At 37.7% G+C, this 13,357-nt stretch overlaps 1 protein-coding gene across 2 annotated transcripts in view; it reads left to right on the forward strand.

Annotated features, from left to right (window-relative positions):
* Positions 1 to 11,924, forward strand: part of ROCK1 (Rho associated coiled-coil containing protein kinase 1) — a 90,227-nt gene extending 78,303 nt beyond the window's left edge. The window contains exons 29-33 of one of the 2 annotated variants that reach the window (XM_059836198.1): positions 1,462 to 1,550; positions 3,001 to 3,079; positions 3,199 to 3,460; positions 4,263 to 4,470; positions 10,483 to 11,924. In XM_059836198.1, coding sequence (XP_059692181.1) covers positions 1,462 to 1,550; positions 3,001 to 3,079; positions 3,199 to 3,460; positions 4,263 to 4,470; positions 10,483 to 10,486 — 642 coding nt within the window. In that variant the 3' untranslated portion in view covers positions 10,487 to 11,924. Of the gene's footprint in view, positions 1 to 1,461; positions 1,551 to 3,000; positions 3,080 to 3,198; positions 3,461 to 4,262; positions 4,471 to 8,864; positions 8,872 to 10,482 lie in introns of those variants that run through there. The other variant, XM_059836199.1, reaches the window with a different exon arrangement.
* The last annotated feature ends 1,433 nt before the right edge of the window (positions 11,925 to 13,357 follow it).

Here is a 13,357-nt window from a genome sequence, read left to right on the forward strand (position 1 = left end):
GTCAATATCTGCATCATGTAGAAACCGATTCAATTACCTAGCAGTAATTGGAATTCAAGATGAACTGTTTGTGTATTCACTCTCTTGCTTTTCTGTCCTTTCCCCTGCTTCTGGGTCGTGTTATACCTGAATCTGGAGCTCAATATAGACAGAGCAGTTAGTCTACCTCTTTTTAATCCTCTTTAGTACCTCATACCTTTTAATACGTTGTTTCTAAAACATGTGAAACTGCAGGGGAAGGAGCTGCCACAGCTGTCACTGAGCTTATGCTTATGGACAGTTTTAGCAAAGATGTTGGACTGGCAGCTCCCAGTGAAGAGCAACAGGCAGTGGATTCTACAGGCTTGAACTCACTGGGAAGTGCTTAGGTTAGAGGTGTTTGATCTTAACTAGTCTGTGGGTTACAAAACTTCTTTTCTGAGCAGCTTGCTTTGTTTTTCCTGTCATATGAACAAATGTTTATAATTCTTTGTGATTGTCAGCAGCACTGGAAGGGTGTCTGTACTTTAGGTTGAGGACAACATCGTTGGGCTTTTTGGGGAGGGGGCGGACACTGCAGGTATATCCAGCAATTGAGAATTGTCTTGGAAATGGGCCTGCAGTCCACTCCTGCTTTAAAACTCACAGTGCCTTCCCAGTAGCCCTTGCTTGTTCCCGAGAATCCCATGCATTCTGGAGCACTCCACTTTTTCAGTGGCATGGGATAGGTATAATATATTAATATGCAGATTTTGAGCAAGAACTTTTAAAACACTTGGGGAAAAAACTAATCAACACATTACCAAATGTCTCTGTTCTTTAACATCTCTACTACTCTTGAAAAAACTGTGTAGTTTGACCTTTAAAGTGATACATAGCAAAAGAATGTCCATTTCTTTTCTCCTCCTCTGCAAACTTTTCCCTTACTGTCTCAGTGTATTCCTAGATTTGGAATGAATACCAGACCTCTGTTTCTGCTGATTCGTTTTGGCTCTTTATCTTACCAGTCCATTAAATTGAAAGTGTAGGAAATAGTTAGCTGGAGCTGTGAGAATCTCTTTAAGCCTACCACTAGTGTGGTGCAAAGTACCAGTGAGTCCTGCAGGTCTCTAAAAATAGAGAACTTGTTTACAACTTTATCAATAAGTAATCGATTCTGCACTCCAGTGGTTTCTCAGTGATACAGTAATTTTCACAGTAACATGCCAGTAGCAACTGAAATTTGTGAGGTTTTTGTACAGATAGACTTCCAGAGTAATCACAAGTATTTTAGGGTGCTCAGTGACAACACACTGTCACTGCAGCCTGTAGCATTGCACAGCTGTCAGAAGTATAGCTGCCTTCGTGATGATTAAATATCTCCTGATATTCATTTAAAAACCTTAATTTACTCAGGCTTTTTATGTACATATGGGAGTACATAAGATAAATGTTGCTTTTTAAAATGCAATTTTAACTTGGTTTTACCCTTTCTTTCCCCAGTATGTTGTGGTGAGCAGTAAAAAGATACTGTTCTACAATGATGAAAAGGACAAGGACCAGTCTAATCCATCCATGGTACTAGATATAGAGTAAGTAAAGTTACTGTTAGTTTTGGATACAGATTGGCGAAAGAGTATTGTGTGTGAGATAGCTGATAACAAATCTAGAAGCTTGGAATCAAAATTCCATAAATAATTTTTAATTTCCCATACTAGTTGGAAAATGTCTGTTTATCTGTGTTTCAGGGTGCTGTTAACAGAAGATACTGCTTTTGCTTTGTCCAACTATTGCTAAAAGTTGGCGAAAAAGTTAAATACACAATAGCGTGGCACTGTCTGTAGTCACTGGTCTGAATTTACAGAAATGAAGAGCCTTGTCTCATTTTGATAGACAAGGGTCAGAGTTAGTGGAACTTACATATTATGCTCTCTCTTTTTATGATGCAGTGCAATGACTGTTTTTTCCAGTTGCTTCAACAGCTGCTTTCTGAAGCAGGGCATGATAGTTGTGGGATAGACAGAGAACTGGCTGTCTGATTTTAGATTTCATACCCTTGCTTCATACCTTTTTCTTGCTATCTGAGAAAGGATCAGTGTTGATCAAGCCCAAAGCATTTCTAACTTTCCAGATGATTTCTGTTTAGAGTGACAAAATAAATGAATTGTGATCCCTTTACATCGGTTATACATAAGGAAAATTGTGTCAAATATCACTGAAGCCCATTGCTGATACATGACTGAGTGTGATGTTTGAACATCTGATTGACATTATGGGACCTTATAAAGTAGTAATTAAAAAAAGGTTTTAAAATTCATGAATATGTCTATCAGTGACTAACAAATATAGTGGTCTGGAAGGAATCTCAAACTCAGGAAGTGCTTAAGCTGCCAATTGCTTGTAACCAGGAAAAGACTTATTTTCTCTTTGACCTGGTTCTTACTCTCTTTTCATAAACATCTGTTATGGAAACCGTTGAAAACAGGATGTTGGGATAGATGGACTTAGTCTTGACCCAGTATAAGATGATGTTTGTTTCAATTTTAATAGCATTTTCAGCTGCTGGTGCCCCAGAGTGCCTTTTGTGATGTTCTGGCATTGATTGTTTTTATATATATATTAAAAAAAAAAAAAATCTATAAAAAACATACTTCGTAAAAATAATTAATGAGTAGTACTATACTTCATATGATTACTTCTATCTAGGGTTATCAATAAGCTTTTCTAGCAATAATCAGTTAGACTTCCCAGTGTTCTGAGGAAGAATTTGAAAGCCTTTTTCATAGGTAAATTTGTCATGATGGATCTTGAACCCATTGTAAGATAATCCACTATCCATGCCATGAAAGGTTTTGGTTCTTACTTGGGTAAACAGGATCTATACAGTTTATTAATTAATTCCTAATATCATATTGCAGCCTTGAAGTATATTGTATTGCTTGCATAAGCAAGATTTATAAGAACTTCAAAGCACTTTGATAACTGTTTTAAAAACATACATATCCTTTTAGCATTTTCTGATTCATGTTTCTTCTTATCTAGTAAGCTGTTCCATGTCCGGCCTGTAACTCAAGGAGATGTATATAGAGCTGAAACTGAAGAAATTCCTAAAATATTCCAGGTAAAAAAAAGTGTATTCTCATTTCTGTTTAACTCTCTTGAAACAGTTTGGCAGCTTCTTTAAAAAGTATACAAAAATATGTAGTGCTTCAACAGTAACACAGCAGTATTCTTTTTCAGATTCTCTATGCTAATGAGGGGGAATGCAGGAAGGATTTGGAGGTAGAACCAGTACAGCCAGCAGAGAAGACAAATTTTCTAAATCACAAAGGCCATGAATTTATTCCAACATTATACCACTTTCCAGCCAACTGTGAGGCCTGTGCCAAACCTCTTTGGCATGTCTTTAAACCCCCTGCCGCCCTAGAGTGTCGAAGATGCCATGTGAAGTGCCACAGAGACCACTTGGATAAAAAGGAGGAATTAATTGCACCATGCAAAGGTATACTTGTGGGTTTTTATGTCCTGTGTTGTCTGCCTGTTTTAGCTAGACCTGCTAAACTATCGAAGGCAAATACAAGCACTTTAGTTTAAAAGTTTTCTACTCGTTAGTTTTACGATTTTAGATGTGAAAGGTGCTACAAAATTAATAAGCTGTTAACCCTGCTCATGAACAGGCAGCTGTGGCAAGCCTCTGTAGGGAGGCCTTTGGAGGTGTAACTGGTGTGGCTCTGCTGAGGGGCCTGAGAGCACAAGCGTCCCTAGAGGTTTGTGCCCAAGAACTGGGCAGCTCTTTGGTTCCCAGACCGTTCTGTCTCTTATACATGGCCCACATTAGGGACAATGCAGTGGCCACATCACCAAGCCATGCTGAGACCTTGAAGGGTGGTTCTTCAGCCACTTCACGGATTGGAGTAAAGGTTTCTTCTCTGTGCTCCTGTGAAGTAGAGTCTTTGGGTATGTACTCTAGAAATCAGCCATAAGGCACCCACACACCTTTCCAGCTTAAGACTGCAATTAGTGTTAAGTTTTCTCATTTCTTGAATATTCTTGTAAGTTTTCTCATTTCTTGAATATTCTTGTTAGAATCAAGAATCTTAATGCAGAGTGACAAATACTGAAAAAACCTATATTCATAATTTCCCCTGCTGTTTGTTGTCTTCCAAAAATATATAAACAATTCCAATACAGGTATGTATATAGGTGCCATTGTTCTTTCCAGTGGCACACCTGGTATGTCATAATTCTTATTTTGATAACAAGTCCTAGTTTTCACTCAATCATCTTCCTCCTTTTGCTTATAGTGAGTTATGATGTAACTTCAGCAAGAGATATGTTGCTATTGGCATCCTGTCAAGATGAACAGAAGAAGTGGGTGACTCATTTAGTAAAGAAGATCCCTAAGACACCACCATCTACTTTTGTTCGTGCTTCTCCTAGAACTATGTCTACAAGATCCTCAGCAAATCAGTCATTCCGAAAAGTTGTTAAAAATACTTCTGGAAAAACTAGGTGAGAAACTACAGAAGCTACAGATCTTTTTAACTAAAAAAAAAAAATCTCTGTTTATAAATCTTAATGTGAAATAATTCCACAGTTATGACTGTTGAACTGCGATGTAAATCTTTGCTTTAATCCTGAAGGAAGGAACAGACAATTCTCCTGCTATTGCAGTAAATTTATCACTTCAGATTTGGAAAGGTACTGTAGAGATGACAGTGCCTGGCCTGCCAATGCATGTGAGGGAGCTGGTTGCGTTTTTTTCCTGTTTAAAGGCAAGGCTCAGTAGATATATCAGCAATGGCTTTTAACTGCAAGGATGATCCGCATAGTCATTCATTGATTGACTCATTGAGCTTGTGTAAGCTAGAAGTCTTCTGCAGATGGGGGTGAAATGAGTAACTTACAGATTCTTAGTCTGTTGTTATGCCATTTCTTTTGGTGTGAGGCAGCTTAAGTATTAATTCCATTCTTTCTCCCTGCTTGCTTACTCCGTCTTCTCCTATCCCAGCAGTTTGTTTTTGTAAGCTGTTTGTGACCCTGTGTCGTGGTTTAACCCCAGCTGGCAACTAAGCACCACACAGCTGCTCACTCACTCCCCCCCTGCCCCAGCGGGATAGGGGAGAGAATTGGAAAAGTAAAAGTGAAAAAGCTCGTGGGTTGAGATAAGAACAGTTTAATAAATGAAATGAAATATAATAATAATGATAAAAATTGTAATGAAAAGGAAAATAACAACAACAAAAACCACAAGAAGACAAGTGATGCAAATGAAAACAATTGCTCACAACCCTCTGACCGATGCCCAGCCTATCCCCAAGCAGCGGTCCCCCGGCCAGCTTTCCCCTAGTTTATATCCTGAGCATGACATCATATGGTATGGAATATCCCTTTGGTCAGTTGGGGTCAGCTGTACTGGCTGTGTCCCCTCCCAACTTCTTGTGCACCCCCAGCCTACTCGCTGGTGGGGTGGTGTGAGAAGCAGAAAAGGCCTTGACTCTGTGTAAGCCCTGCTCAGGAGTAACGAAAATATCCCTGTGTATCAACACTGTTTTCAGCACAAATCCAAAACATAGCCCCATACTAGCTACTATGAAGAAAATTAACTCTATTCCAGCCAAAACCAGCACACCCTGTGCGTTAACCAGGGCAAGATTTAAAATACACTTTTTTAATGCTAGGTTACTGTAAGCTGATTTTTAACCTGCATTAGCTTCATCATACAGTATGTGCGTTCCTTTCCCCCAAAATAACCCATTGGGTCAACAGTATGAAGTGGAGACTAGTGTCTCAGTAGGGAAAGAGTCTTCCTAGATTGATAGTGCTACCAAAATAAATACAAAGCTGTTGCAGGTAGTATTGTGTTAGAGATGATAATGTAACAGCACGAGGAGAAGGTTATAAAAAGAAATCTGTGACCAGCAGTTAAGAACATGTAGCTGTGCTAGAGTATTTGGGGGAGAAGCCATATTCACAAACACTAAATAAAGTCTCAGTTTGCCAGTTACAGTTCAAATGGCAGGAACATAACTGAATCATGATGCAATTTTACATTTTTCAACACTGGTGCTTAAGCAAGCCCAAGTTGTGAAACACAGAAACACTTCTGATTTGTGGGGAGATTTCCTGGGAAGTGGGCAGTTTTTCCTTACAGTCTTCACTGTAAAAATCTGTTGAAAACAAGGGTGAGTGCAGTGGAAAACCACACAGTGATAAACCTGAGTTCAGAAAAATGACTGTAAAATCAGAGTTTGCTTACTAAATAGTAGCATCTTCAGTATTGTACCAAATAAGGGCAAATTGGTAATTGCTAATTTTGGGGGGTTTCAGTCATGTTTGTTTATGTACTTATGTGGTGTGTACTTGTACAACAGAATCTTGTTAAACTATTTGTCTTGTCTACAAAATGTCCATGTCTCCCAACTTCCAAAAGCTTTTATAAAGCTTCACCATGTTTCCAAGCTTATTTTTCCTTCAGTCCTCAATTTTCCAAGATTTACTGAAAAATGTTAGACCCCTCCATAGGCTTTAGCCAGATCTTTTAAGACTTTTGGATATAAATTACAACTGCTGATTTTAAAATACGCATCATTAATAGCTGTTGTTTAGCATCATCTTTATTTACAGTAGGACTGTTGAAGTACTCCTGTTCTGTTGTTGAGAAAAATTTGAAGTGCTTTTATGTATCATATGATACACTTATTTGAACAATAATCAGGATTCTAGAAACCAGTTACTAAAGGCAGACCTTTAAAACAGGCAGATAAAGATAACAGAAGTACTTAGAACTGGTTAAAGAGCTCTGTTACTGATTAGTAAGATTTTTCAGTGAGTCTTGGACCACCTAAGACTGAAAGAAAAAGCATATCATGTTGATACTTAAAAGGATTAGGTGGAATGATTTTGATACTGAATGATCATCCCACCATAAATGCTGGAAAAAAACCCAGAACTGATAATGTAAAACTCGTTAATACAGTTTTAAAAAAGTTTTTAAAATGCGACACTAAAGTAGTATTAGTCAACATTGCTTACCAAAAAAGATGTCAAATTAGCTGAGAATCTTTTGATAAGGTAGCATTCTTGGACAGTAAAAAAAAAAAAACAACAAACCCAACACAAAACAACCAACTCCCCCCAAACCAACCAACCAGCCAATGGGATTGGAAAGAATTATTTTAATACACCATTTATGTGCATCTGTAAGCTGTATTAATTGGAATAATCTAAAACAACATTTAGAAGATCACAGTCCTGATTGTACACTTTAGAAATCAACCTCTGTTACTGAGTATACAGATTCTTCCCTCCCCCCTGCCAAACCTCACCTATGCAGAGTTCACTTTGTAAAATAGTGCGTACTTCTTTATTTCACGTTTAGATAGTTAAAGTTGTAGACTTTCTTCTCCAAAAGACTGTTTGAATTGTATTCTGAGTATGCTTTCCTTTTCATTTGTCCTTGTGAGGTCCTCTGGTAGCTGTAATAACCAGATTTTTTTTAAGTTCTGTTGCAATGTTTGTTTCCAATTTTTGGGAGGGTCTTCCGATGAGCTATACTGCAGTTACTCTAATATACCTCATGCTAGGGTGTGAAGGGGGAATTTGCATGCAAACACAGACTTCAAAAAAAAAAAAGGGGGGGGGGGAGGGGGTTTAAAAACCTACTGTAGGCAAAACAGCTCTGGTATTCAGAAGTCTCATAGCTATTAGCTTTTTGATAGATTTCTTTTTTTCAGCATAACCATGTGGTTTCTCAGGTTTTTCATTTCAAGATCCTAACTTTCTTCCAGGCGTTTTAGAGCTAATTGGAAAAGCACAGAAGCTTTCATCCATACTCTCTTATGGGAGCAAATCCATTTTCTTAAATCAATTCATTGATTCTTTTTCACTCTGTCTTAATAGAAATGCTGGTTTGGCGTTGCCTTTAGCAAGAACAAGTTTGCAGCTAATCTCTTATAGAATGAACAGATTTACATATTTGAAAATTTACAGTAGTTCTTAAAGGAATGGGTCTGTTTGGGGACATCAGTTATTCAGACAATTTCTGTTATTAATCCTATTGGCATTTGTCATGTGAGAGTGTTAGAGAATCATAGAAATACGCAAGTAGTGAATGGGAACTTTTTTAAAAATGAGAAATACCATCTTCAAAGCTCTTTTTTAAAGATCCTAGAGATACAATGAGCCTAATCTCTCACCAGCACTAGAAGGAGGAGAGCTGCACATTCCTGTGCTTTATCTTGTGTCAGCTCTTGCTTCACAGATTACCACAGTAAACTGATCTATTTTCCAGCAGAGAATTAATCTAGGAATGTTTTCACTAAAGAAAAGCCAACAAAACCCAAAACATAACAACAAAAAAAACCCCCAACCCCACAAAAGAAAAGCATGTGGTTTTTTGTTGGGTTAGGAAGTTGCAATGGTTCATGGAAGAGTCCAGAAAGCACCAGATCTGTCTCAAGAATGGAAGGAGGAAGGGTGAAGATAGTCTTCTGGCACTAGTGAAGAAATCAGGTCGGATCAGCTGTTCAGAATACTGCAGCCTTGCATTTTCTCCATCTGCCCTAGTGTATGGCCTCTGTTCGCACCTTTCTCCATCACCCAACAGGATCTTCCAGGAAGAAATAAAGTTCTTAAGTTTAATGGCAATTGAGAAGTTAATACCCATGTGGTATCTTATCTCTTTAAGTTTTTGAATTTTTTTTTAACAGACTGTGATGTGAATCAAACCGTTAACATTTACATTACTCTTCTAGACTAAGCCCAAATCCGTCTGAGAGTTTGAGGACATGATTGATATTTGACCTTTAGAAATCTTGCTGCTTAATGATGTTTAATACTGACATAGCTGCTTAGAACATATAATTAATTTACAGCAAGTTCTGTTTTAACATTGCATGTTGTAGGCACTGAGTATGGAGGAAGAAGCATATTGAGCATAAGCAATTTAGAGAGGCACAGTACTTGACCAGCAAGAGTGCTAGGTATGTGCATGCTGCTGGCCTGTCACGCTGCATGGAGACATGTGCAGGAGGCAGGTAGAGAGCCACCGCACCTTGCTGATGTTTGAGGAGCTGCTTGGGCAGCTTTGTGGTGCACTCTGTGCCCATCAGACAGCTGCCACTGGCTCGACTGGAATGTAATGGGGCTTGCGTGGCACCTGCAGAGCAATGCCAGCAAACAATGAAAGTATTCAGAGTTACACTGAGCAAATAAGTATTAGAAAAAGGTCAGATAGGAACTTCTCTTTCAAGCCATTCTACTGTGGATGTTTTTGTGACTTTCTCAGACAAATTTTATGTTAGTTGTGTCTATGAACTAGACAATCACTGCTGTGATGTAGTATGGCCAACCTGTGCCCTGATATCTACATATTCCATCCTGTATGTTTAGAAAGAAGAGGCATTGAATTTATTTTAGGAAAATTCACTCTGATGTACCAGATATTTAAATTTAGATTACTAAATAAATTTACAATGGATCTTATACACTGAACACTTAACTGGTGATTGCACAGTAGCTGAACCTGACAGATTGCACAGAACCTGACAGCCTGTTGCTACTTAAGGGGGAGGATTTTCTCACTCTGTCTTCCTTCCCTGCTCTTCTGTCATTGGATCCTGGGTAAGTGCTTGAAGTGATCCATTTTGGACTGTTCCATGAAGGTCCACAATTTAGCTTCCTGACTGTCAAAAAAAATGTAGACTTATTTTGCTGAGCTAGTGAGTGGAATCAGCCTGCTGAGAAGTGCGGTGATTGCCAAATCTGAAGATAGGGAAGTAGGAGGGTGCTCCCCTGGGGTCAGGAAGATGACAAAGTAAGGAACAGCAGGTCCTTTTCCATTCAGGAGGCAGCAAGTTGTTAGATCAGCTTCAGTTCTAGTCCTCATTTTAATAACTTATCACTAGTAAATATGAATCAGAACATCATGATGAACTTGCTAGCATTTGCAGTACTGCTTCTAGATCTGAAATGACACTTCATAGTTTATAGTATGCTAATTCATGCACATTGTATCAGCACAGTTGAGGTGTTTTGCTTTAATATATTTGGATTTGGGCACCTGATCAAGTTAATGCATGTTTAAAAAAAAAAAAACAACCAAACAACAAACCCCCAAACAGCCCAAACTCCTGTGCATCAGATGAGTTCTGGCAACTGCATGTGTGTGCTCTTTAGCCTCATAGGGAGCCTTTTCTTGTCGTGCAAGTGAAAGAGGGTGACCTTGCATTATCAATGAATACACCCAAGATTGTTTACTCTTAATTGTTTACTTGTAAAGCTGCAGTAATATTATCATCTGTCTGATCTCTGTGTTCATTTAATGTTGTTTGGAATTAAGAACAGTTTATGGAAGATTGTGTAGGTATGATCTTAGTATTGTACCATGTCAACTGAAAAAAATATTTTGTTAACATAAAATAAAGTATTTTCTTCACTGAAGCTCTTGGCAAACATGCCACTAGTGTTATGAGGCTAATTTTTATATTTGTTATTAATTGTCTGTTTTCTTCTTTGTTCCAGCTAACCACATGTACTGTGCTTAATGGAATCTCATGGGATGCGGTCTGAGAAACAGGGCTTTTTTTAACCACACAGAGCAGTGCAGACGGGCTGTTGTTCTTTTCAACGTAACTATCACAGGCTTCAGGGTTAAGATTGCTATTACTGTCTCCTCCTTGCTTTGGCACAAAAGCACGCTGAGGGTGTTTAATTGCGGGTTTGCCTAAAGGTAGATTAGATTAATTATTACTATGTAATGCAAGTTAAAGCAAGTAAAGCTTAGCTAGGTGTATAAAAAAGGTGCTGCCTTTTTGGATTTTAAAAAAAAGCCTGTCAATCATGATGAAATGCAGCCAACTTTCTTCGTATCAGTGAAAGAGAAGGACTGTTTACCCTGTGAAGGGGATATTTATGTCAAGATGAGCATATGAAATGGAGTAGAGGAGGAAGGTTTCTCAACGAGAAGGACTGCAATTGCTTTCAAGACTCAAAGTTGTGCTCTTGAAGACTGCAGAACTAGCTTAAAAATGAAGCCTTATCACTTGAACTTCAGTGCCTTCACTGCAGAGTTCTTAACAGCCTTAATGCTAGCCACCCACTATGGAACAGATCAAAGTGTTAAATATTTTGCATTATGCTTTACAAAATACTGATTCAGCAGGTTTGTAAAGGGGGGAAAAACAAGTAATTGCCTTTAATCTATGCATTTTTGCCAAGCCATACTGAATTATTTTACTATTAGAGGCATTAGAAACTAACAGTAAAAAGAACCACCAAGTTTGGAAGCATACTTTGGGTACATAATTTCTGTAACTGTATAATGTATTGCCTTACAATTTTAAGTGATAACTTACGTTAACAAACATTTAAGAAATATATGCACTGTTTGAAATGTAAATTATTCTTAGAACACTTTTACTGGGTTTTACATTGTCCTTTTAGTGCCTTAATTTGAGATAATTGTATTATTGCCATGTCAATAAATGTAGAAATCTAAACTGAACAAAGGAAACCTCTAAAAAACTATTGCATATCAGTGGTTTTTACTGAATTTTAATTGGTTGAAGTATTGTAGATGCTAGATGCATTTTCTAAATTAAGTACTATGTTTGAATGAGAATTCCTCTTACAAAGACTGATTCTGTTTCATAAGTCGAGATGTGTAGGCAATGCAAAAAAAAAAAGCATATAACACAAAAGCTCTGGGTAATTCAGGAATTTCAGTAAATGCTGTCAGACTCTTGCTTTGTAGCAGGAATACATTCATGGTATGGGCAGTATGGTTTTATTTTATTTTATTTCTTAACCAAATACCTCCTCAGTAATTTATAATGGCTTTGCAGTTGTGTATTAAATAAGAAGCACTGGAAAACTGATTCGTCCTTAGGACGATTTGCATGTTTCAAGTGGTATTGAAAGCCGCACTGATGGATATGTAATAATAAACATATCTGTTATTAATATGGTAATGACTCTGTGCTCATTTAATGAGAAATAAAGTAATTTATGGAAAGATCCTTTTGAAAATGACTGGCATGGTGTTTTCTCCTGATGGCAGCTTATATGTCTTTCTAAGCATTCACACATTGCAACAGCTTCTAGTACAAGGTGCAGTTCCAACATAATGCCTAGGGAACTCTGAAACATTTTTTACTAGTCTACATGAATAAGCAATTACCATATTAAATAATTTTTTTCATCCCCTTATTCTCATGGACTGCTCTAGTAGTCTGATTTATACTTATTATTCAACCAGAACCTTGAGCTTGCTTTGTGATTGCTTCATCCTTCATGATGCAGGTTTGGAGCTGCAGAAATCCCACTTATTTGGGGGGAGGGAACCCTGTTCAAAAGACAAAAAACTGTGGGGTGGTTTTTGTTGCTGGGGTTTTTGGTTTTCTGTTTGTGTGGGTGTTTGGGTTTTGGTGTTGTTTTTTTTTTTTTGGAACAGCCAGTACATCCCATGAAGCTAGCTGTCCATAAATCTCCCTGGGTGATCTGCCAAGGCCTGTAGAACAATGGAGTAAGGACAGACAAATTACATGCAAATTATTGTATGTCCTTTGAAGGTCACAGAGCTGGGAAGTATAGATAGAAGTAGGTGATGTGGTAAGTTCAGAAAGTTCCTCTATGCTGAGCTTGCTGTATCAGAAGTGTCAGCAATTTTCAAAGCTACAGATGGAGCATGCTAAAGACTACCTTCTAGATCACCAGTCACATTGACTATTAGCTTGCAAAGCAATACAAGGGATAATTATGACCTGCTTTAATCTCCTATCACATACCCAGAGGGGAAATAAATACAGTAAAATGATTAAATGTATCTTACTTAAATACATTATTATAGGAAATGTAGAACAATAGAAAAGGCCTATGGTCAGGTCATTCTCCAGATGTAGATCAAGTTTTGGATTGCTTTTCTTTTTTCCTTTATGTGTAATTGGCTACCTCTACAGGCTCAAAAACTCTTGCTTGAATAATTTCTTAATAAAACAAAAGGTCATATCTTGTAGTTCCACATTTTATGAATCTGAAAAATAGCATAAAAACTGTTATGAATAGATAATGACTAGTGGGAAGGATTGTGGAAAAAATGGGTTTGCTCTGCAGATTGGCTCATACTATCATTTCCGTAGCTTTTTAGCAATGCTGAAATTCTACAATTCTTTTTAAATGCTGATTTTGCTTGGGAAAGAAGCAGCAGACATAATGAAGTATAAAATTACATTGACTTGTATGTCTGGATAAGTTGCAACTAAAATGCTGTAATAATAAAAGTCTAGACATGCAAATTACAGTTCGTGTGTTCTAGTATACTGGTGTTGGCGCTTGCTTACTGTAAGCAAGGTGCCTATCCACAGGAATAGCTATACTTTGAGTAACAAATTCTGCAAAG

Source organism: Gavia stellata, chromosome 3, assembly GCF_030936135.1.
Source record: "Gavia stellata isolate bGavSte3 chromosome 3, bGavSte3.hap2, whole genome shotgun sequence".
Taxonomy (NCBI): domain Eukaryota; kingdom Metazoa; phylum Chordata; class Aves; order Gaviiformes; family Gaviidae; genus Gavia; species Gavia stellata.